This window comes from Xiphophorus couchianus, chromosome 24 (genome assembly GCF_001444195.1).
Source record: "Xiphophorus couchianus chromosome 24, X_couchianus-1.0, whole genome shotgun sequence".
Taxonomy (NCBI): Eukaryota; Metazoa; Chordata; class Actinopteri; order Cyprinodontiformes; family Poeciliidae; genus Xiphophorus; species Xiphophorus couchianus.
In genome coordinates, this window is record NC_040251.1 from 16,657,941 (window position 1) to 16,681,472 (window position 23,532).

General features: G+C 37.7%; 2 protein-coding genes across 6 annotated transcripts in view; both read right to left on the reverse strand.

The window, feature by feature from the left end:
• LOC114140903 (uncharacterized) overlaps positions 1 to 23,532 on the reverse strand; it is a 1,158,965-nt gene that overhangs the window by 455,709 nt on the left and 679,724 nt on the right.
• The window catches only part of LOC114140911 (neural cell adhesion molecule 2), a 287,272-nt gene that overhangs the window by 26,693 nt on the left and 237,047 nt on the right, over positions 1 to 23,532 (reverse strand). For 3 of the 5 annotated variants that reach the window (XM_028011226.1, XM_028011225.1, XM_028011228.1), the window contains exons 7-13: positions 18,591 to 18,760; positions 10,357 to 10,502; positions 8,810 to 8,845; positions 3,932 to 4,082; positions 2,251 to 2,435; positions 1,986 to 2,082; positions 1,151 to 1,324 (exon numbers count right to left, since the gene is read on the reverse strand). In XM_028011226.1, coding sequence (XP_027867027.1) covers positions 1,151 to 1,324; positions 1,986 to 2,082; positions 2,251 to 2,435; positions 3,932 to 4,082; positions 8,810 to 8,845; positions 10,357 to 10,502; positions 18,591 to 18,760 — 959 coding nt within the window. The remainder of the gene's footprint in view (positions 1 to 1,150; positions 1,325 to 1,985; positions 2,083 to 2,250; positions 2,436 to 3,931; positions 4,083 to 8,809; positions 8,846 to 10,356; positions 10,503 to 18,590; positions 18,761 to 23,532) is intronic. The other 2 variants (XM_028011230.1, XM_028011229.1) reach the window with 1 other exon arrangement.

Below are 23,532 nucleotides of genomic sequence, written 5' to 3' on the forward strand. Positions count from 1 at the left end.
CTGTAATTGACTCTGAAATGAGGGATATTAGCGATAAGCCCTTCAGGTTTGTTGGAGCTGCTTATCATCCCATGGCTTTCATTTTCCATCCATCTGTCTGTCAGCGCGCGCCGTACTTCCCGACAAGGCTCAGAAATCAATTTGGAGGGGTAAAGCACAGGAAGAGGAGAAGGGAGCGCTTTCAGGCCGGACCGGTCCTGGCGCCGGCCGCCGCCAGGTGTTTGGAGCGTCGTCAGGGGCCGACAACATCCCAGGGCCAAAGCTTTGAAGGATCCTGTGACCGATCGTGCAATTATGTCTGAACTGGGCCGATGTTGAGGCGTCAACACAGGAGATTACAGGTTCATCTTGAATGTAGGTTTACAATTTCTCTCTCTGACAGGTGAAGAATGAAGTCAATCAGGTATTTTTACTTTAAACTTTAAAACTTTAAATGGATCAAAGTTAGGTTTCCGTTTCCTTCAGGGTTGTAAATATAACGCTAGACAGTCGGATATTTCTCTTCAAAATGGAAAAAACAATACAACATGTCATTCAAAAATGGCTGAAATGATTAAGAAAAAGCCTTTTCTGTTCTGTTTTTGTTTAGACTAACGCTGGAAACAAATGGATCGAATGTAAAACAGAGAACATGGCGACCATTTTAAGACACGAAGGAGGATCTGTCATGCTGTGGGCATGACGGATCCGTATAAAATGATCACAAGGCCTACAAATGGCCCCTGAGCCGCACCTTTGGCCTCCTATGGTACAGGAAGAAACTACATTTTTCTGTTTTTTTAAAGCTTGACTTTTCAGTGGATCATGAAATTACAAAATTCTGCCAGAAAAAGAGGCCATCTTGAATTTTTTTATAGCAAATTGATTAAAAATACAAAAATCTCAGCAGAAATGGTTCAGTTGACATAAAATGTACAGAAAAGAAAATCAGAGGAAAGCATCGACAACAAGAATAACCATTGTTACCTCAAGCCAAAAACAATACAAATAGTTGATATTTTTGTGTCTTTATGTGTCAACAATCTCACCAAAAAACATAAAAACTTAATCAGGTTTGTTTCTTCAGCTGCTATAAAACAAGAAAATATAAAGAGAAGCAGAAAACTGCAACTCCTAACTCTGATAAATGATGTTTGGAAATCAAACTCACTCTGCACGCTGTGCGACTTCACATCCCTCCAGTCTATGGAGCCCAGCTCTTTATACTGGACCAGGTAGAAGCTGATGGGAACGCCGCCGTGAGAGTCCGGCTTCATGAAGGTGACGGTCGCCAGCCGCTGGGAAACGGCCGACAGACGGACGGAGTACGGATTGGATGGGACGTCTGTGAAAAAACAAGAAAACACCAGAAACTGCTGAGATCTGAGATCAACAGGGTTTAAAAACAACAGAAGGGAATAAAAAAATATGAAAAATAACATCTGATTTCCATCTGAGGAAAGGAAAGAAGAACAAAAGGGAAAACAAGAATTGTAAGAAAAATGGAAGGAAAGGAGGATAGATGACAGGAAAGAAATAAGGAAGGAAAGAAAGAAGTAAACAAGAAAAGGCAGAAAAGTAAAGAAAAACAAGTGAAATTAAAAATAAGAAAGGAAGAGGATAGGACATGTTAAAGGAAGATATTGAGCTTGTAGGAAACAAGAAAAGAAGGATAGAAAAGAGGAAGAGACAAAAACAGGAAAGGAAGGAAAGAAAAAGCTGATAAACACTGAAAGGAAGGAAGGAAGGAAGCATGGAATGAAGGACAAAATAGAAGAACAAAAAGAAAAAAAGGACAAAAGTGGGAAATTGCAACAAAGAAAGAAAATAAAAGAAGGAAGAAAGAGGAATAGAATAAAAATGTCCTTTATTGCCCCATAGAGGGGAATTTTTAACAACAGCAGCAAAGTGACAGGAAATAACAAACAGACTCACACTAGGACAGAAAATATTAAATATAGATGTATAAACATTTTTTTAAAAATGTCTCTCTTTCTTTCTCTCACCTGCCTGAGCCAGGATGAACTCCTGGTACCGGACTCCGATGTTGTTCCGGGCCGTGCAGTTATACCGGCCAAAGTCTCGGTCCGACATCGGAGTCACCTGAAAAATAAGCAAGCAGAACCTTTTATAGCAACTCTACCTCGGAATGGCTAAAAATAACATTTTGGAGTGGTCTAGTCAAAGTTCAGTCTTAAAATCAGCTTCAAATGATGATGTGTGACATATTTGTGAAGTCAAGGATTGGCCCTTCAGAGCCTCCATACCCACCTCCAGCACCGACTTCTCGTCTGTGCGGTAGATCTGCATGTGCGGCGTTCCCTCTGAGATGGTGAAGCGTTCCCTCCTCCACAGCATGGTGGCGGGCGGGTTGGACATCACGTCGCAGCTGATGTTCACCGGGTTCCCCTCCCACGAGTAATAGATGGTGTGATTGGTCAGGAATTTAGGAATATCTGAGAAAAAAAAGAATATAAATTTAAAGCTGCTGTTTGTAACTTTAATAAAAATATTCCTTTATTTCCTTGTGGAAGCTCAGTTTGATATAAGAGACAATCTGTGAAAAATTTAGCTCTTCTGCCTTGTCCTAGTTCTGACTAGAAACAACCAATTAGAGCCAGGAGGCGGGTCTTAGTGCTGTCAATCATTCTTTGTGTAGCGCTCATCTATGCTACAGCTAGCATAACCTGTTGTGAATGCTCAGGATAGTTAGCTTGTCCAGTGATGATGGAGGACAAGCAGTTTTCCTGTAACAGTAAGTTAGCACGAGATTGATTGACAGCGCTAAGCCCCGCCTCCTGGCTCTGATTGATTGGTTTATTCAGAAGGCAATAACAGTTCCTTCTGTGAGGTGAAGAAGATCAATCTTTTCATTGTTTATCTGTCTCACATTAAACTGTCACAACATGGTGACACTTTTACCAAATATGTAACAAACATATTTCTTTATAAAAGTTACACACTGTCGCTTTAAGCAAAAGAGAAAACCAGTAAACTGTTGGTGTGTTGAGCGTTCATGGCAGCTAATTAAACACTGAAATCAAAGGTGGAGCTGGGATGGATGATCAAAGGCGTCTTAACCCACACATTCTGCAGAAGAAGAAGAAAATGCTTCGGATTTAAACCCAGTGGAGAGAAACATCTGAGTCAGCCTCAAGAGGGCGAATGAAGGATGCAAACAGAGGGCGATAATGAAAGACTGCGGCGGCGGGTGTTGTTGTTGCTGCTCGGACGTTTCCTGGCCCGGCTGGCCGGCTCACACAGACACACATTATGCTTGTTTTATGCTCCCTTGCAGGACGCCATTAGAGAGATTGATGTGCGGCTCCCTGTCACAGCTGAGGACGTGCCATCGCCTCGCAGTGACTTAGTAAATGAGTTCGTTAGACTCTCCGTCTGAAACATGTTTACAGCAGAACAGCAGCAACTTCCCACATCCAGACGGGGGATGAACATGTATGTGTTCACGAACTTTCAAGGGATTTCTTTCCCGAAAATGTCAATTTATCTGACGGCTCAATCTGCTGCGCTGGTATAGTTAAAGCATCTCGTAATGAAGCCAATCTCTTCAAAGCCGAAATGAAGATCTTTGCTGCAGAGCTCATTAGGCAGGGGAGAGGCAGGCTGCCCCAAATAACCCCAAACACGACACGACGAGGAGAGGAAGCCGTCAGCAGGAGAAATCCAGCCTTTTCATTAATTATCACTCTTCAGAGACGATACGACTGCAGGGAGGAGCTGTTTGTAATCATTTCCTCTTCTTTAACAAGACAACCAGACGGTTTCCACAAGAAATGGTAAACTTTTCACCTCTGGAATAATCTTGACAGGTGTAAATATTTGACATCAATTTGTTTTATTGGGAAATAATGAAAGATGCACAGCTAGCTGTGACAGGAATCTAGCTCATTAAAAAGCTGTAAAGTTTCCAGTTAATTGTAATTTAACTTACACTCAATGTCCAGAAACATGCTCTTCTGATGGCCTCCTATCCTGCTTTGAGCCTCGCAGTCGAAGCGGCCGAGGTCGCTGAGCCGCACCCCGCTGATGGTCAGTACGGATTTACCGTGACGGCCGCGGACCTCAAACCGCCCGTCCCGACTCTGGAAAACAAACACAAAATTCCTGTAAATATACCGAGGAACAGGAAGTACTGAGAAAAGCTAAAAAATACTTCATTTTCCAGCTTTGTAGCAGAGAATGACTCCAGTCTTTTCCCCTTTGCAGGCCGCAGTCTCGTGTCACACCGTGTTGCGGCTAATCCAATAAACCGCCAATATATTACAAGGTCATTACATCGGTATGAAGACAGATGGGAACAATTTGAAGCAACGGGTCAATTACAGCAGACAAGGCTATCAGTGCGGCCGTCCCTCCTAATGAGACCAAAACACCTGGAGCATCCAGGGTGGACGCTTTCCATCAGATGACCTCATGACCCCAGGAGGCATGTAATGGAAACTGTTAAAAAACAACTAAAAATATCCTGTTAAACGAAACAACAGATAAAACTACATTTATTCATCAGGAAGTGCAACATAAAGGATAGTGTGGTGAGAAAATTGACTCAAATCAGAAACAAAAACAAACTCTACCCCCCACTGAGCTTTTTATGCAGCTTCGATTTTAATCAGAGAGAGATTACTGTCTTCCTTTTTCTTATCCCGCCTGATTAAAAAGCAAAACAAAACTTGTCTGTTAAAGAACATCAATGGTTTTATTTCTTTTTTACAAAATAAATAACATCTCTCTACAGACAACATTAAAAATGAGCAGATTATGAATTTACAGAGTTTTATTTTCTATGTTTTTCCCCTCCCTCACCTGTTGCTGCCAGCCTGAGTGAGTATTCAGTATACAAAGAGATGTTAATATTTTTTATTTTTAAGTTTCTCAAACCAAATCTGTGTTTTAAAAAAAATCTGCTCCCAATGTAAGACAAAATGCTACTGTTGCTTCTTTTACACAAAATAACTTAAAAAGTACTTACATTTAAAATGTATTCAAACTTAAATACAGTTTAGACTTTTCTCTTTTTTAACTTTATTTCAAACAAATAACATTACATAGAGGATATTTAACACAATGACAAATATTGCAATATTATAACATAAGTAATAGACAATATTGGTGTTAAGATTTTATCATAGGAATCTACAAAGTAGAATAAATAAAGCAAAGAAAAAAACTATTTATCTGGTGTTAATTGAATATGTACAGTGTGAATGCATGAAATGTGACATATCTGCACATATTTCTATTTCATTTGTGATATTGTTGAGCTCCAATTCAAAGTAAATAAATTATTATTGATGTTTTTGATGCATTTTAGGAGTTTGTCTTCTAGAAATGTTCCAGAGATTATATAAATCTGGTCTGTAATTGTAGTTTTTAAACATTTCTCCTCTCTGCTAGCAGCTTTCAGTTACTGTTTGCCTCCATCTGTATTCCCATCATTGTGTACATTTGCATATTTAGGCCGCTGTATTCCTGCGCACACTCTCCCTCTGCTTTCCCCATAAATCAACGCACAGTTCTCTCTTTGTAATGCCCTCCTGTCGCCCCCGACCCAAACGCTCCTCTCCTGCTCCAGACTCTGGCTTGATCCTGTTTGGAACGGCTTTCGTTTTGTCGCCACAAAGCTTTCAGCTAACGAGGTAGAGCGCCGCTTAAAGGCTCGGCTCTGGTCGCTTTGCGACTTCGCTTGTTTGCCTGGCGAGTGGCACTGAATGAGGATGCTGAGGATGAGGCAGCAGAGAGAGAGAGAAACAAAGAGGAAGAGGAAATCTTCTGAGTCAGGAAATTACTCCCCTACTGACAGGGCCTGTGTGTGGAGACAAACTCGCGCCCTGAAGCTCGGCCTGCTTGATATGCAGCTCAGTCACCTGGACAAACGTGAACAGAGAGCTGCATGTAGGAACAGAAACAGGAAGCACCAATATCTCTCTGGGTTTGCATGAAGCACACAAACTCTTAAATAGATTTTGGAGACTGTTACTGTGTTATTTTAGTTTTAGTTTCAGATATTAAAAATGTCAGTGGTAAATGTCAGCGAGGCCGGTGTGATTCTGCCGTCCTCCTCAGCGCTTCGTGGTGGGGCTGAACGTCAGGTCTGCGGCGTCCGCCTGGTTATTATGAGTCCTGCACCACCTCGACCTCACCGAGGCAACAAAATGACATTTAATAATGGCTTTTCTGCTTCAAGGAAATGAAGGCCAGAGAGGCGGGTTCAAAGTGAAACAAAGCCAGTCGGTCGCTAAACATTTCAATTATCTCAAAATCGAAGAATAGACAGTAGCATCTGCGACTGCTTCTCTAAGGCTACGTTTTTATTTTAATAAATATAATAAAGGAACAAAAGTTTCACTGAATTTTGTTGAATTACATGTAGAAAAAACGAGAAAGTTGTACCCAGAAAAAAGTCAATCCAACCATCGAACAGTCAACAATTTGATCATTTGATAAAACAATTCTCCAAAAATCAAAAATGTCTTATAAATGTTGGACTGAATAACTACGGATTTCACGCTGGTGGAGATTCTCAGTCAATTAGGACAAGGAAATGATGACCGCTTCAATAGACGAGAACTAAATTGTACCTCAGAAAAATATAAAATATGTTCGGCTTTGAAAAAAAAAAATGAAGAAAATATTATTTATTGAACCAGTTAAAACATTAATAACACTGTAGTGGATCATGTTATGAATTCACTATATGTTTTGTGCATGTGCACAATGCTGGAGGGCAAAATAACGCTCTCTGTGTCGGCTGCTACGCTACACACAAACTCGTTGCCATAGCAACTGACTCTACGTGTCAGGGTTGAACACCACAAGCTACTCAAACATTTCCTACACAAGAACAGAACATTCAGTCCGTTGCAGTATTCTATTTTTAGGCCTAATGTTTATTTAATGAGTGATTAGTAGTAGTAGTAGATTAGCTACCGCTGCTATTAGCTAAGCTAACAATGCAGCGGTTGATTAGCTCATTTAAACAGCTGCTCTACTGATGATCTGTCAGAGCTGGTGTGTGGCTCGCCTTTTATTTTAAAGTGAACTGAAACACACTGAATTCCACATCACGTCTACATGTTGAAGTTTTCAAAGTCAAGCTAGCATAACTGAGCTACTTCCCTCTCTCTCACTATTTTTCTCTTAATTAAAACTTTTTCCTGACCTTATTGTCTAGTTGTCATAGTACTTAATTAGTAGCAAAACACTGTGTCCCTTTTTCTTTTATATATCATGCATAGATTTAAGATTTAACGCATCATATTGACAACTTAATAGCTAAACCAAGTCACTGTTAGCAAGCAGCTATTGATGACTAGCATTCATAGAGTAAAACTTAAAAAAAAATGTCCTACTATTTTTCTAAAGGTTTACATAAGAGTAACTAGATTAATGATTTTTTTAAATCACCAATCTAATATAATCTAATATTAATTACACTAATTAATATTACATTAATTAACCATAAATATCCATTTGAGGTGTTGGTGCTGATGTGTTGCTCTTAGTTTTATCCCAGTTTTGTTGCTTGTTTGCTGACCTCCAATCCAAAAGGTGGCGCCAAACACAACAGAAAAAGAAATTAAACCATTGAAAGAGAATTGAAAATGTAAAACAGCAGCAAAAAAACCAAATATTTATTTATTACTGTCAATTTTTTGCTTTCAATGGAAAGTTTTGCAGAGTAATCGTTAATATATTCAGTTCCATTTTTCAAAACCAATATTTCTTTTCCGTTTCTTTTTAAGATGTCGTTGTTTTAGCCTCGTAGATTCATAGAAACGTCTGAATGTGGACGTTTTATTGTGAAAGAACGGACTATGCTACTTTTTCTGTATTGAGAATCCAGGAAATCTTACTTACACAATCTTAAAGATAATCAGTGGCATTTTAAGAAAAGCACCTTGCTGGTTGCCTCTGTGGATTTCTGAGTCCCTCCCTCTCTTTTTCAGCATAACTGTGTCTATTTGTGCCATATTATTTATGGACAAAGTGACTCACAGTGATTCCCAGAAAAGCTCCCAAGTCTTCGCAGAAACATCCATCAAAACTCAGTTTTAATCACCGAGTTTATTTCCGTCGTGCTTCCATCAGTAGCTCCTTATACTGGGATGTTAGGAATAAATAAAACCCCTACCTCACAACACCAAGCAATGAAACAATACACCAACTCAAATCCTCCTTCAGTACATAATTAAATCCTACAAACTGCCTCCCATTATGCTCTCTTACTGAGGGTCATGGTGTTAGCAGCGAAAGAAAGAGACGACGCAGGCAACGTTATGTAGAGAGTAAAACTAAGCCTCTTGGTGCAAGACGCCTCAGCAGGAGGAGAGAGAGCAGCCTGGATATGCAGATTGGAGAGCAAATTGAGAGAGGAGCATTCTGCCTTAAACCCAAATGACTGCTGCCATCCATCACGCCCGGGCGCCGCTCGACTCATGTTTGTCTTTGCGCATGTTTAGGTGTGTTGGTTTGCTCCGCGCATTTCCATAATTGCATTTGCAGTGGGGGGAGAGAAGCACTTACTCTCATTTTCGGCTGTGATTTATCAAGCCGAGCGATTCGAGCCAACACACACATTCATTTATCTCCACTGTGACCTTTTTCCCAGCAAAAGATCGTCTGGATCCTTTGTTTGTTTTTTTGTTCTTCTGTGGAAACCTCAGTCCAATGCTAACACGCCGACAGTACGTTGTTGAAAAATAAATACTTCTTGAGTCAAATCCAGACCCAGACTTTTTGAGGCTGGATCACACAATGCCTTGTTAGGTGAAAGGAAAGTACCAAACAAAGTGTAAACTGAAGCATTTACCTTGAAAACTTCAAGGTCCTTGGTGCTTCTTTTTGCCTGGAGCGAAACAAAATAAAAAGCGCGAGCTGATTTCCTGTGAGACTATAAACTCAGCCAGGTATGAGCGCAGGGTGAACGTGCATAAGTTATGTCTTTGAGCCTTTTAACATTTATAAACGCATGGAAAAGACAGCCATCTATTTGTGTCTGCTGCTCCTTAAATTATACCCATTTGACACCAGAATGTAGATTTCACAACGTTGACCTCTGCAACCAATAAAATTACCCAAAACATGGAGATGGGATTTAAAAATTATGCATTAAAATATTTTTATTTGGACATTTTAACTTTCCAACCAAATGTAAACCCACATAAATACACAACAGAAACCAGAAATCTACCATTTTATTAAGTTAAATCAGAGCAAACTTACTAAAATTATATCCAACCATAAAACCGATCAGGAAGGAATCAGTGCAAATGGATCCTGTCTACTGTTTGACTTCATGAAATATTAATATTTTAACAGTTTTCACTACATGTACTGTCCACAGTGTAATATTAGGATTTAGGAAAATCCTAATATTGAATTTATCATTTAATATAAATGAGTTCAAGTGTAACAAACACCTGCAGTAACTTTATGTTTTTGCTGATAAACTGTCTAAATAGTTTTTTAATGTTCTCTCCATGTTTGTGTGAATTTTGACATTTTTGTGTTAATTTATTTTTTGCCTAAACAGTTGAACGGTTCATAGGCAACATAGATTAAAGTGTCCAGATTTATTATGAGTTTGTTATTTGATTAAAAATTCACTTAAGGTGTGTTAATATAACAAAAACTTAATAATTAAGCAAGCAGTGTTTATTTTGTCGTGTGTTATATATATATATATATATATATATATAAAGCTGAAAACTGTCTAAAAAGGTTAGTTAAAATTCAAATTCAAAATACTTTATTGGCCCCAAAAGGAAAATTAAATGTTCAGGATGCTATTTCTGTTTCGATGTGAATTTTAACATTCTTCTGTTAATTTCTTTAGTTCTGCATTATTTTACGTTAAAAGAAGAGTGTTTTCAGATTCAAAGTCTCCAACAATACAGAAGAAAAAGTTGTTAATTCAATAGAGGTGTCTGGAAAGTACATTAATATAGCAAGAAAATTTATAAGTATGCGCCATTTTACCCCTCCTCTGATTTCCCACACTTGGCCCCGCCCCTCCGTGACTTTTGGCTCCGCCCACTTTGCTGGGTGGATTTAATGTTTAGTTACACTTTCAAGGTTGTAGTTTTTAAAATGTTAACTGAAACCATGTAGGACGACTTTAATAGCATGAACGTAGAATATTTGTTTTGGTAATTTAGAAGAAAAAAATTTAAAACGTAAGCTCTCTTAGTGTCACTGAAATTTCTCTGTTTGGTGTGAAAACTTGGCGAACTTCCTCCTCACCCCTTCCAAGTTATGCCCCATTTGTTTTACACAACTTAAAGTCGACCGCTTGGTGTGTGACACAACAAACAACACACACACAGAAAGCCAGATGGACTTTCTGGCAGCGTCTACCTTGTCTCCGTCCACGAAGGTCTGTCCGTCGCTGGCTCTCCTCCAGGAGATGTCAGGCAGAGGCTCGCCCTCGGCCACGCAGGAGATCATGGCGGCGCTGCCCTCCACGGCTGTCACGTTCTTCAGCTGGGTGATGTGGGGCTGGACTGCCGGCCGGCCGCAGAGGACGAGAAAAATAAATTAGAGAAGAAAGAGCAGAGAGGAAGGACAGAGGAAGCAGGAGAGAAACTGTCAAGTATGTGCTGCAACTCGTAAAGTAGAGAAGATGAAGGCGATAACGTGGGGTTTAGACACGGAGCTGATGCATGACTTTGCACCGACGATATAGGCCAAGATCATTTGTTCACCGCAGTCACACCTCACAGCTTTGATGTAGTGGGGTAGGAAGGCCTCTTGTCCCTCTTTGCATTGATTCAACCGCGACAGAAAACCGACTTTGGTGAAGTTTTGAGGCACGAACCTCTGTGTTTCTTTGAATAAATATCGATTTTTGTCTGGGAAGACTCCTCTCCAGCACCGTGTGATTTGCTTTTGACGCACTGAGAGCAGATAAGTGCTGCAAAGCCATCGAGGGACGGTCCCTCCTCGCTTCCACCTGATAAGGTGCACTAAGCAAGACCTGATGCATGTCAAGGGCGCGGCGCATGCTACATGAATCATGGATTACTCTTCCATGTAAATCCTTAGCAGACGGCTAAGACGTAGCATGGCATCAAATCCGAAAGGAAACGAGGAAGTGAACAAGAAACAGTGAGTTGAAGGCTTTTAGCGGCGCTCGGAGGAGGAGTCCTGGGACTGTTCTGGCAATTTCACGTTAGCATGCTGGCCTCGGGGTGGAGGAGCCATCGCTGGGGATTTGGAGAGCTTGTCAAAACACGAGGGTCACACACACGTACACAACAACACACACCTGTATTATTTTACCTCCCAGCACCTTCAGTAAACAGATCAATGATCCGAGGACGGAAACGGGTTTGTGGGTAAATATCAGCCTGAGACGGTGGAGAAAAGTAAACATGTAGATCCATTTACAGACGAGCTGAAGGGTCAGCTTTTAGTAAATTACCTAGAATTGGAACAACTTGGACTTAATTATTGAGAAATGAGTGTTAAATAGATGCAAATATTAAAAATGTTCAGCAATAAATGCAATTAAAATAATGTAATATTGGCATTAATGTCATGCAAAGGTTATACATTGTTTTGTACATGTGGTTGCTCATACATTTATTGCACAAATTTCACTTATGTTTATAAATCCTCCACTTGTTAGACTTTATTATAATACATTCTTCTTTTTATATTATTTTATAGTTTATCCAGCTGGTTTTTGTTTGCGACCTAATATGAATCATAATTTCATTCTGTTGTTTTGAATGACAATAAAGATAATATGAATCTGAATTGCATTTGAAGTCTGGACTTTGACTAGGCCCCTCCAGAAACAGTTTTTGGAACCATTCAGAGCTGAACGTGTGGAATTGTTTTTGTTTCTTCAGGTTCACTTTTCTATTAACATTTGTTTTGATGATTTAAAACAACAACAAAAAAAACTAAAAAGGAAGAAATCTGTAACAATGTAAATACATTTTTACATTTTAGACAAATCATCTTGACCAACAACCAGTTCATTAAGTACTAATTAATTATGTATAACAACTGAAAGAATAGCAAGTACTTGAAACGAGAGACCTATAAATTGTCTTTTTTAAATACTTTAAACACCAAAAATGGCTTAAATACGAATATCTAACATTTACAGTCCTCCGTATCTCAACTCTTGTTGGAGACTTGAGGCCAAATTGTTGCCATGTCTGTTAAAGTTTGTTCCACAATTTAAATAAAATCCCAATTCTTCCAGAAGGAAGAATCCAGCCAGAATTAGTGGAGAAGTTTCTTGTTGATGATTTGATTGTTTCTAATGCTACAGAAGGAAATAAATGAAGTTAGAAAAGCTGCAGCCATATTAAGGGTTTGAACCCTCAAAGATTTTTACAGGTGAACTCCAGAGCCAAGTTAGTCATCTTTTAATTAGAACACAGAGCAACAGAGAAACATCTCAAACTGGCAGGAGAAAACACAGAAAACCTGCAGCAGGATTAGAAAAGCTGCACAGAAACGACCTTTTTACGCTGCTGCCATCTGGCAGTGGAGATGTGCTCTGTGGTAGCAGCAGCAAAAGTTTCTTCTCCAAAAACAAAATGTTGCATGTCTGAATTGTGGACATGATGGAAAAGTTTGAGTTTACTAAACCAAAACAAAAAGTTCTCCTAAAAACATCTTTTCTGAATCCATATATCCCTTAAAAATGCTGAAATTATGGAAATATTTTCGCTATATTGTAACTTCTAATCCTTTATAGGGCTGTAACAATTCCTGGAACGATTGGAGTATCTTGATTATTAAAATTCCTCGTGGTAAATGTATCCTGCTCTAAAGCTTTATTAAATTATGTTTTATTATTTAGCACACCTTTTTGTGATTATTTATGTTGCGCAGTGCTCTCACTTCCGCCTGAGTTGTTGATGAAATGTAAGAGTTAGCAGCATAATTTCTCATTTTTAAGGTTGTTCTGTGGGGATTTTATTGATTCATGATAAATATTTGTTTACAACAATCCTAATCCTTTACAATGCTTTTCAGAAGCGCAATATTATATTTTTCTGAAGAATTAAAGGCTGCAAACAATTCTATGAGCTTTTCATGTTATTCCCATTTTTAGATCTGCTTGGCAACTGGAATAATTCCCTAAATTTCACTCTTAAAAGCCAAAACAGAATAATTTGGAGCTCATTCAACATCAAGTATCCGTTTTCATATAACAGCACAAGCTGCTAAATGCTTTAGAGCTATTTTTATTCAACGACAAAAGATCACGAAGCAAACAAGTCAAAATTACCTTAAACAATTGACCGACTCATTGTAAGGCTTCATAATGAGACCAAATGGCTGCTGGAATGATTTCTGCTAAGAGGGAGACACGTGGAGCACTCAGGATGATTGGCCACATCTATTACACTTTCTAAAAGCTTTTAAAACTTTCACAGCTCTTAGAAACACACAAAATACACACAGTGAAAGGCCTGAATGGCCGATGTAGCGAGTGAGCTCTTCATCATCAGCGTACGTGGAGCTGCTCTGCCTCAGATTCCCCTCATTGTGAAAACATTACATGGAAAACGTCTCATTCATCAAGAACCCTCTGCTGGGAAAGTTATTAATAAAGAATTATCTGCAATATTTCAGGTCTAAATGAGAGAGAGCTGAGATGCATTTTGATGAGAAGGGTCGAGAATTAAACGACCTTCAAAGTTTTGGTTGTTTCTGCAGGATTATCGTAAAGAATTTGAGACTTTTGGTTAAAAAGTCAAACAAATCAAGTTCATTTGTGTCGCACATTTCAGCAGCAAACTGGCTCAAGGTGCTTTCCATAACAAAAACAGGAAATTACAAAGTTAAACAAACAAAAGACATTACAATGAATAGTTTCTGCAAACCAAGACCATCTGTTGAAGCCATTTTACATCAGAAACCAACAACTTTTAAAATAATGAGGGTGAAACTTTATTATTTGTTAAGGTTGACCTTAGCTGATAATTGTTTGTGCTAAGCTAAACATGCATTTGTTTTGTTTTTGCACTTTTTGTTCCTCTGTTTTGCTGCAGCTCCCTCATGTGGAGAGTTTAGGTTACTACACCCTATTTAAGCAGCCTTTGTCAGCAATTTAGCATTTTAATTTGACGCATTGTTAGATGTTTTTTGACATTATTAAACTAAAGTTTTGCAATTTTTGAACATCTTTTGTCTCTGTCTCTCCCAGTTATCCAGTCTCGCTTTCTTTGTCGTTATTTTATGTATATTGTTTCCACAGAAAGCTGTTGTTTCTAGAGATTCGTTTATGTTTTCAAATCTAGCTTGACCACTCAGATTTGATTTTGTTTTAAGATAAATAATTTTTAATAATAAAGCAAAAGTGTTTATCAATGGTAAACAAAAAACTTGGTGACTGATTAGATTAATTCTGAATATATATATATATATATCAATGCAAATAAAATAAAATAAAAAAACCGCTACAGTCTAAATGCTTCTGTAATAATGTTATACTTTAAATATGTACTAGACCCTGACTGAAAGAAATAAGTAAAGGCTGGAATAATTTCAATAAAACATCTTTTTAAAACAACCCCATACTCTTGAGATCTTGTCTGCTAAAAATATTTAATTTTTCTTTCTGCTTTAAACCTTGTAGATCCTACTTTAGTCAAAAATATTAATTTTCAATATTTAATAGACTTTCACCTTTTAAAGCCCAGTATGTCAGAATCACTGGTTATTACTGAAACATAAAATGCATTAGATGGAAAAAAAGCAGAAACAGTCGAAGTCTGACATTAAATTTGATCGACTGAAAGACTGCTCTCCTTTCATTGCATGTTTTAGCTTCCATCTTCTGACATAAAGCAGAAAAAAGTGTTGAAGGCGTCTTCATCCAGCCGGTTGGATTACGACTCTCTTTATCACTATAATTACAGTTTATTATATCAGTTAGAAGCCAGGCATTGCATTATCATATGTATAATGTAAGCCACTAGAAAATGCTATTTATGTGTCAAAACGACAATAAAGTAACATAAACACACAGTTTGAGTGTTTAAAATTGCACAATTAAAGCTGGAAAAAGCTCCTATTTTCAGATGAGTTTTATTTTTACCATCTCTGCTGGAAGTTTTGATGTTACATAAAGCTCTTATCCCACCCACAGACAGGCGTCAGGAAGCAAAAATGTTCAACTTGCTGCATCGGATTGGCCTAATGCGTGTTATTTGTTGTTTTAGCCGAGCAGATCCATAAAACAAATGTCACCACAGATTCTCCCTCCTGGATCCACCGCTAATAGCTAACAGGCTTTAATGATAAAAGCTACCGCTGGGCCTGTTCTGCTACATCATCTACATTTTTCGGTTTATTTAAAACCGCTGAAAACCGATGTTGTTTACTTTCCTTGCTCTTTTGTCTTATGCTGATCCTTGGATTGTGTGTCATGTTTCCACTCATTAGGGAAAAAAAGAAGCGAGCACAATGTCGTGATGTGAAAACCAGATATTGTATTTCACGCACCACTGGCGAAACTGTAAGAGAAAAAGTGGCAGAACACTCAGATTTTGTCTGCAGAGATAAATCTCCCACGCCGCTATGATGAATTTCTCCTGATTGCTGCTGGAGGAAGAAAATAAATCCTTGCGGTGCATTTAATATTCCGATCCTTTGTAATTCCTCCTGAAACTGAACTGTAGTGCATCTTCCTTTCTGCATCTTACTCCTAATTGAGTCCAGTGGACATAAATATAAGAGAGACACACCTACCTGTATAAAGAGAAGTGCATCACTAAGACAAATGAAGTAAAAATCTTTTGAGTCTAAAACTGACGAAATCATTCCTTCATCTTGTAACATCAAAAATCTAAATTTCCATTTGTATTTGATTTATTGTTGGGTTAAATGTTCAAATGTTTGCCTCATGCATTGCTAGCATGCTAGCATGAGAAAATAAGACAAAAGGAGCTTTAGTAAAATCATGCAAATGAAACAGTTTATGTCTTATTTCAGTAGTAATCATTAGTAATCAAACTGCAAATCTACGTGCAATTTTCTCAGCATGGAGAAAAAATTAGCAAGTTGCTAACATAAGATTTTTATTTTTATCAGCATAAAATTTAAATAAGTTTCACTAGTTGGATAACCTGTTAAAATTTGATGTAGATTAATGTTTCAATCTAATATTAATAATATTAAACCTTGATTTATACAGTAGAATTTCTTGAGGATGTCGTATTTACAAGAGAGACCTGTTAACCTGACAAATCTAACAGATAGCTTCTCAATTTCCCGCTTTAGATTAAAAACAAGTTAATTTTTAAATATTCTCATTATCATTCACTTTAAACTGAAACACATTAATCTATAGAAAAAAAAGAAATTAATCACTGCAATAAATAAACCTGCAGTTCTTGCTGTATTTGGGTAAAACTCAGTTAAAGTTAAAAACTTTTGGTTTTAGGCTGAGACAAAAGATGTAGCTTTAGCAAAATTATAAAACAAAACCATGAAATCTTGTCTTATTTTAGTTTGTTGTGAAATAAAACATATTACTAATTGAACAATCCAAATTTGCTCAGCCTGAAGACAAAGTTAATACGCCGCTAACAAATATTTTATTTGATTCAGCATAGAATTTTAATATTTTTCATTAGTTGATTAATATGTTCGCAATTGATGTAATTTAGCTTGCTTTAACCTAGCAATGCTAGCAGCTAGCTTCTCAGTTTCCCATTGTTTACGTTGATAAGTTAATTTGAGCTAATTCCCATTACCATTCCCATTTAACTGGAAGGCATTTATGTTTAGAGAAACAAGCAAAGAATTCTTGAAATAAATACAGCTGCTATATTTAAGTAAACTGCGCTTAATGCTAGCATGCTAATATGTTAGCATGTAAAATGTTGAGTTTTAGGCTAACTGTTGGTGTTGAGAAAAAAAAGACAAAACATTTAGCTTTGGCAAAATAAAAATAAAACACAAAGTCTTGTCTTATTTCAGTTGGTTGTGAAATAAATCACATTAGGAGTCGAACAATCTAAACCTGCAGGTAATTTTCGCAGCCTGAAGAAAAGTTTAACAAGTTGCTAACGTAATTTTTTTATCTGCATAATATTTTAGTAAGTTTCAGCATGGACCATGTCGAGGTGGGAACTGAGACATCCCTGAAGCCACGCTGCTGGCGTGTCTAACCCAGACACGCCAGCAGCATGCAGATGCATGCAGATGTTCCCTCACTGTGTGGATTCGTTTCTTACAGACACACACGACTCAGGAGCCTGAAAGCAAAACGAGCAGGAATAATCCCTGAAGACTGACAGAACGCTCTCATTTACAGCTCAAGGGCTGCTTCAGAAGAAACTCTGGGCCCAGATGTCAGCGCTAATGTCTACACATGTGGAATAAGAATAAGGAGAACTCAAACATTCACAGAAAGTGCTAAAAAGCTAATCTAACTGTGTATGGTGTGTCAGATTATCTGATGGTGAACAAAAAGCGCACACACCTGCAAGTATCTTGTCTAATTTACAGTAAATGACCCGTTTTCTTTCCGCCTTTGCTGTCAGGAGTAATAAAACTAACTTACAACAGCATTTCCCTACAGTGCAGTCAAAAAGGAGAGCTCCTCCCTGCTGCTTAGCTTTGCCCCATTAAAATGCGCATTTTGACGAACAAGCGTTTCTCCACATACAGAGGTACATACCTCTACGAGAGGAATATCAGAGCAAATAGCCAGCAGGTTCATGAAATTAGAAATTGAATTTTTTTATTTATGCGAAGTGGTCGAAATATGAAGCGATAAATGAGATATTTCTTTTCAGCAGCCGTTGGTGGTGGTGTGGGCTGGCGGGCATGTTTGGACTCTGACGGTTTTGAAAAACTGTTTTAGGATAAAAGAAGATTGTGAGCGTCCTCACCATAAAACTTTATGGATGGACATAAAACACTCCTCACTGTAATGGATTACGCTATTACATCTGGATTTGCTGGAGATACACCAGATAACAGAACAGGAAAATAGAATTACTCTATTCTGTATTCTGTATGGTTGATTAATAAATAACAATAAAGTGACCTAATGCAGCCCATTTTGATTTAAACTCCTATATTTTAAAAATCACTTAATGTTGGTACAACAAATATAAAGGTTTACACTAATATGTGAGAAAAAGGGAACACAAAATATGACCTTTAAGCAGTTAAACCTCCTGGGTTTTTAAAAAAAAACTTAATTTATGAAAAACATATTAGAGTTTAAATGAGTGGCACTCACATTATAAGAACTTTAAACTAAAGGAAAGTTTTCATCTCATAAACTTTAAAGTGATTCACAATTAGTTGAACATGTTGGTTCTAAATATTTTGAAAACAATTTGAACATTTTGTAAATTATATATATATTCAGAATCTTTAGATAGTGAATCAGTTCATTTGTAGGCAGATGAACAAAATTTAAAACTAGTTCTTGTTATTTTATTAACACTCTGAATAACCATTCAACTCTTTTGGTTAATGAAATCTCAGTTCAATTGGTAATAAATATGTTGAGGAGACAATCTGCTCCTTCTGAAAGATTTTTACTGGTTTCTAACACTTGGAAACATTGCAGATTTAATAACTGTTGACTTTCTCACCGAACACTTTGAGCAGAAGTTCTCTCTCCTGGAAGCCGGCCTTGTTGGAGGCCTTGCAGGAGAACGCTCCTCCGTCGGCCTGCCGGATGTTTCGGATGGTCAGCATGCTGCGTCCGCCCTCCAGCTGGCTGAAAATGTACTTCTCTGAAGGCTCCAGCTGCTGCCCCTTCCTGCACAAACACAGAAACTAACACCTTCAGACCTTCCACACTTCACAAAATAAAAATATCCTCTCTCAAATTTGTCTACAATTACCTCTGGACTGCAGCACTTGCTAAAATCGCTCCCCTGATGCACTGAAACTGTGCTGACTTAATGTCTTTTCTACATTGGACTCTGTTGGAAAATTAATCAGGGGGAAAAAACAAGCATCTAAATTGATCCATGTCTATATTAAGGCTTCCAAGCAGAAGTACAATGGTGAGAAGCAGGTTTGCTGCCTCCCCCGCTTGTTTATTTGTGGCTGTTTAACCAGCCGAGTAATCCACAGGGGTAAGAGTCGGATTTTATTGGGGGGAAAATGTCAAATTTCTGGAGCAGATTTAGACAAAACAACTTCAAATGAGTCACTGAGTCGCAAAACCTTTTTGGACGAGATATAAATGACGTTCCTGAAGCATCTTCTGTCCACATGTCTACAAACTATTTCGACATGGCTGAAAAACGTATCGCAATAAAAGTGTTTCATCTCAGTCGATGTTGATAATAATTGATTTGTTTTTTTTTTAAATATCTGACTTACTGCCAAACTGATGCTATGACCTTTTCGGTTTGTTGTTTTTACTTTTAAGCAGTAATGCTGCAATCACACCAAACACGTCAAAAACACGTCTAATGCTTCAAGTTCAACGCCTGTGCATTTGACATTTTGCATTTGTCAAAATGGCTCTAGAAGCTCGTCGGGACGAGCTGTTGTTTTCCATCACCAGTCTCTCTGTAGTATGGAGAATGAAATTGAGTTGCACCAAAATATTATGTAGTGAAACGCTTCTGCAATCACAGATGTACCTCAGATGTCTTTGCTGAACATTTTGTGTTCAGTTTTTATTGAACAAACATCGTCAACAGCTGGTAATGGCATGTAAGGAGGAGCCTCTTGCTGGTTTCCTCTTCCAGTTACTTTGAACAATGGCAGATGAAATATTGAGTGTGTCTGGGTTTTATTTACTGAAATCGACAAGATGTGGCAATCGGACGTGTGTTTGAATTTACGAGATAATTCAGAGGTTTTGTGAGTTTCACAAGCTAGCTGGGCGCTGACAATGTTCGCTGTCAACGCTGTTTTCATCTTGACCAAGCCCATTTGGACGACCTGCTAACAGAACCTGCATCTCCTGGCACCAACTACAGGTCACTACATTAATAGAGGAGACTCTCTGATTGGTTGATGCTCCGTATTGAGCGGCGAAAGTTCAGATTTTCCAACTCCAGAGTCAAATGCTCGTCAAACATGTGTAGTTGAATCTATATTTATAAAGCTATGCATGTCTCTAAACAAAGCCAACCTCCTCGTCTTGTAGGAAAAGTCTCATTTAAAGTCGGCAGAGGAAACACCAAAGCAAAGTAATAATAACTTTACGAGGTGGAGAGGAAATGAAGAGAAGCGTCATCTCAGCGGTGGGCAGTCCAAGACGCGCCACAGCAGTGGATGTCATTATACTGACTGACTGCTGACAGGTAGTCTATTACCAAAGATGCACAGCGGACGAGGTGAAGCCTCACTCTGACAGGAAATGCAGTTGTGAGGCTGGAATATGCTGGGAGGCGTGAGATCAGAAGCAAAAACTAAATTGGGTTGTGATTTGTTGTTGGCGTCAAAGACGTTTTCTTTGTTTGCTGGTGAAGTGTGTGAGTGACCTGCAGGCTGGAAACACACCTCCACTGTTCCAGTCAGTGGGTCTGTTGATTATCTACCGCTGAAATGGCTTTTATTTGATTATTGGAATACTAATGCGTAGTAGAATATGTAGTACCTGGATTAGCGGCAGTCAAACAAGCCGCTGAGTGATTATATCCACAGGACAGAGCCCAAATATTTTTCAGAGCCTTTTATTCTTCAGTAGAAGTTAACAAGTCAGATTTTATGGGAGAGACTAGAGTATAAAAATTAATATAAAAACCAAAAGACACATTTTATGCTACATAGCCTAAGGTAACCAGATTTAAACCAGCAATATTCATCTGTCACTGAGTAAGACTGTCATCCATTAACGGCAGAGTTAATTTTACTTGAGGAGCTTTTTAGGAAAAAAGTTACTTTTAAGAGTATTTTTACTTTTTACTTTTGCTTGAATATTTTTATAATGAAGTATTTCTTCTCTTGCTTGAGTAAAATTTCTGGATTTCCTACCCAAACATGTGAACAAACATGTTTTAACCAAAACATGTTTGTTCACCAGACACAGACACACTCCTGCAGTTTTTGTTAAAATTTCTTAAGTTTTTATTGATTTGGAAAATTTTTCTTTGGCCTGATTTTTTTATTTTTTGTTAATTACATAAATTATTGTCATTTTGGTTCTTAAATACCAAAATTTGCACTTTACTTTATATTTTGGTCCATCTTCTAATGTAATTTTTAAATATTGAATAATAATTTGATCAGATACTCTGTACTTTTTACCAAATACTTTTTTACTCTTACTTGAGTAATTTCTTGGATGGCTACTATTTACCTTTACTTGAGTAAAAACGTGTTGAAGTAGTGCTACTTTTACTTGAATATGTTTTCTGGATACTCTACTGGAGCACCAGAGTTAAGAAAATTATGGAAAACAGCCGTTTACAGAAAAAATATGAGCTCAGGGAGCCACTTTCTAGTCAGTAGCTCACCTTCTTTAATTAGAAATCCAGGTGAGTGGATAAAACAAGAAGCTAATCAGGATGTATTTTTGCTCAAAGGCATCTTGTTCCAATCGCCTTTTCTAAAATAACCACGTCAGTCGACACTATTCCCTGTTACTTTAATAATTTAAACCTACATTTTACTGATCCACACCCTGAATTTAAAGAAAAAGTGAGTTTGAGTTGAAAAGATGTACAAAGTCCAGGTGTTTCCAGCTGTGGAGTCTTCAGGTTGCGTCTCACCCAGAGATTCAAACTTTTTGTGTTTTTTTACGATCGATTTCTCTGTCAAACTTCAACGCTGGAGAAATTCAATCCCTACATCCGGAGCACAGCTTTGTTTTCCTAACTCATCTACTTCTTGAGAAAATGTTTTAAATTGGTTAAACAATATGACATATGCAGCGTAATAATGGCATCACTTTGCACTCTTAGGCTGAAAAATTATAGTAATTTAAACGCAAAACAAATTAAATGTAATCTTCTCCTCAATCCTTTTGACCTGTTGTTAAAATGACAAGTATTTGAATTCTTGCACTATTTCTGTTTTGGGTTTTTTTTTGTCCGATTTGACCTTTTTTGAGACGTACAAACTGTTAATAAAGGTTTGTGCGGATATTAAAAAGTTAAAAGTGAATACTCCCAAAAGTACAGTAATTAACACAAGATTTCATTAAAAAAGGAGATAAAACTATCTTCAAACTCAAAGTTGGGAAAATAGAGCAACATTTTCTGGTTGCAAAGTTGCTAAAATTAACATTTAATTTCATCTACAAGTGATAAACTGGTTCTGTTCTACCATCACAAATGTAAAAATGGACTTTACTCCATTACTTTACCATGTAACATGTCAAAACATATTATGTAATCGTTAAATGGAGTGGATTATTTTGAAAGATTAATTGACATATCAGGAGACTTAAATAAATTTAAATAAATAAACAAATCTTCGATGTTATGACTCTTAAACTCGAATCCTGAACACATGTTTGATGAGATGGAAAGAGGATGAGAGAAATGGTTAAAGATCACATTATGTTTGCTCAAATATAACCAGAGAAGATTAAATGTTGTCCTTTTGACAAAAGAGGTTTTACTTGTTAATTATTACTAGCATAGGTGCTAAAACCCTGCAAATTCTTGCACTTAATCAGTCTACTCAAAGTAACGGTTGGATTTTCTAATGTGATTATTCTAATGTGGTAAAAGGTGAATTTGTTAAAAGGATTGTTACGTCTTTGCTATTAGTGCCTAAAAATCTGGAATAAATTTATTTTAACCATTTCCATCAAATTAAATCTCACCTGCAGAGTTTCTTCATTTTTAGACTGTTTTCTTCCTGAGAACCATCGATTTCTGTTCACTTCAGTACATTGTGTAAAACACATCGCAGAGAAACCCGCCGGAGCAGCGAAGCGTGTCACAGTTACAACTATTTGTGACATCTTTACAGTTCGCAGCGATGAAAATAGTCGTAGAAAACACCGCCTCTGTGCTCCGTTTAGACGAAAGGCAGAACGACAGAAAGCGACAGAAAAGATGGTGTAGTGAAAACAATATGACCTACAATTGAAACCCCATAAAGTGATATCAACAGATGCTCAGGTGCAAAGAGCTTGTCACAATTGTCTGCTGAGTGGGAGCGAGCTAATTGCTGGATGTTGGAGAGAAGAGCGGATAGCAGAGTGTCAACTACTTCTGGTGCAAATTCTCGCACCGCTGCTGTTTGACATTTGATCTTTTTCTGCAGCTGTTGGAGGTGATGTGTGAGGGCGGATTGCAGAATCCTTAATTGGAACTGCAACATGATATCTTTGTTGTCTGCAGCTGAATATACAAGTACTGAATCTAGTGTGTGAGTTATGGGTAAAAGACAAGCGTGATAGTAGAAACTGTATGCTTCCAGGTCACGAACTTTAAATGACATGCAGAAAATATCACCTGAGATTAATACCTAAACACCAACTATAAAGACTTTAAAAAGGGCGATCATAAAAAGAAGCTAATGAATTAACAATGCTAAGCCTGGTGGGGGCACAAGCAAAGCTGAATGATAGAAATCTTCATTCTAGTGTTTTGGCTTTATTGTGAAGGGCAA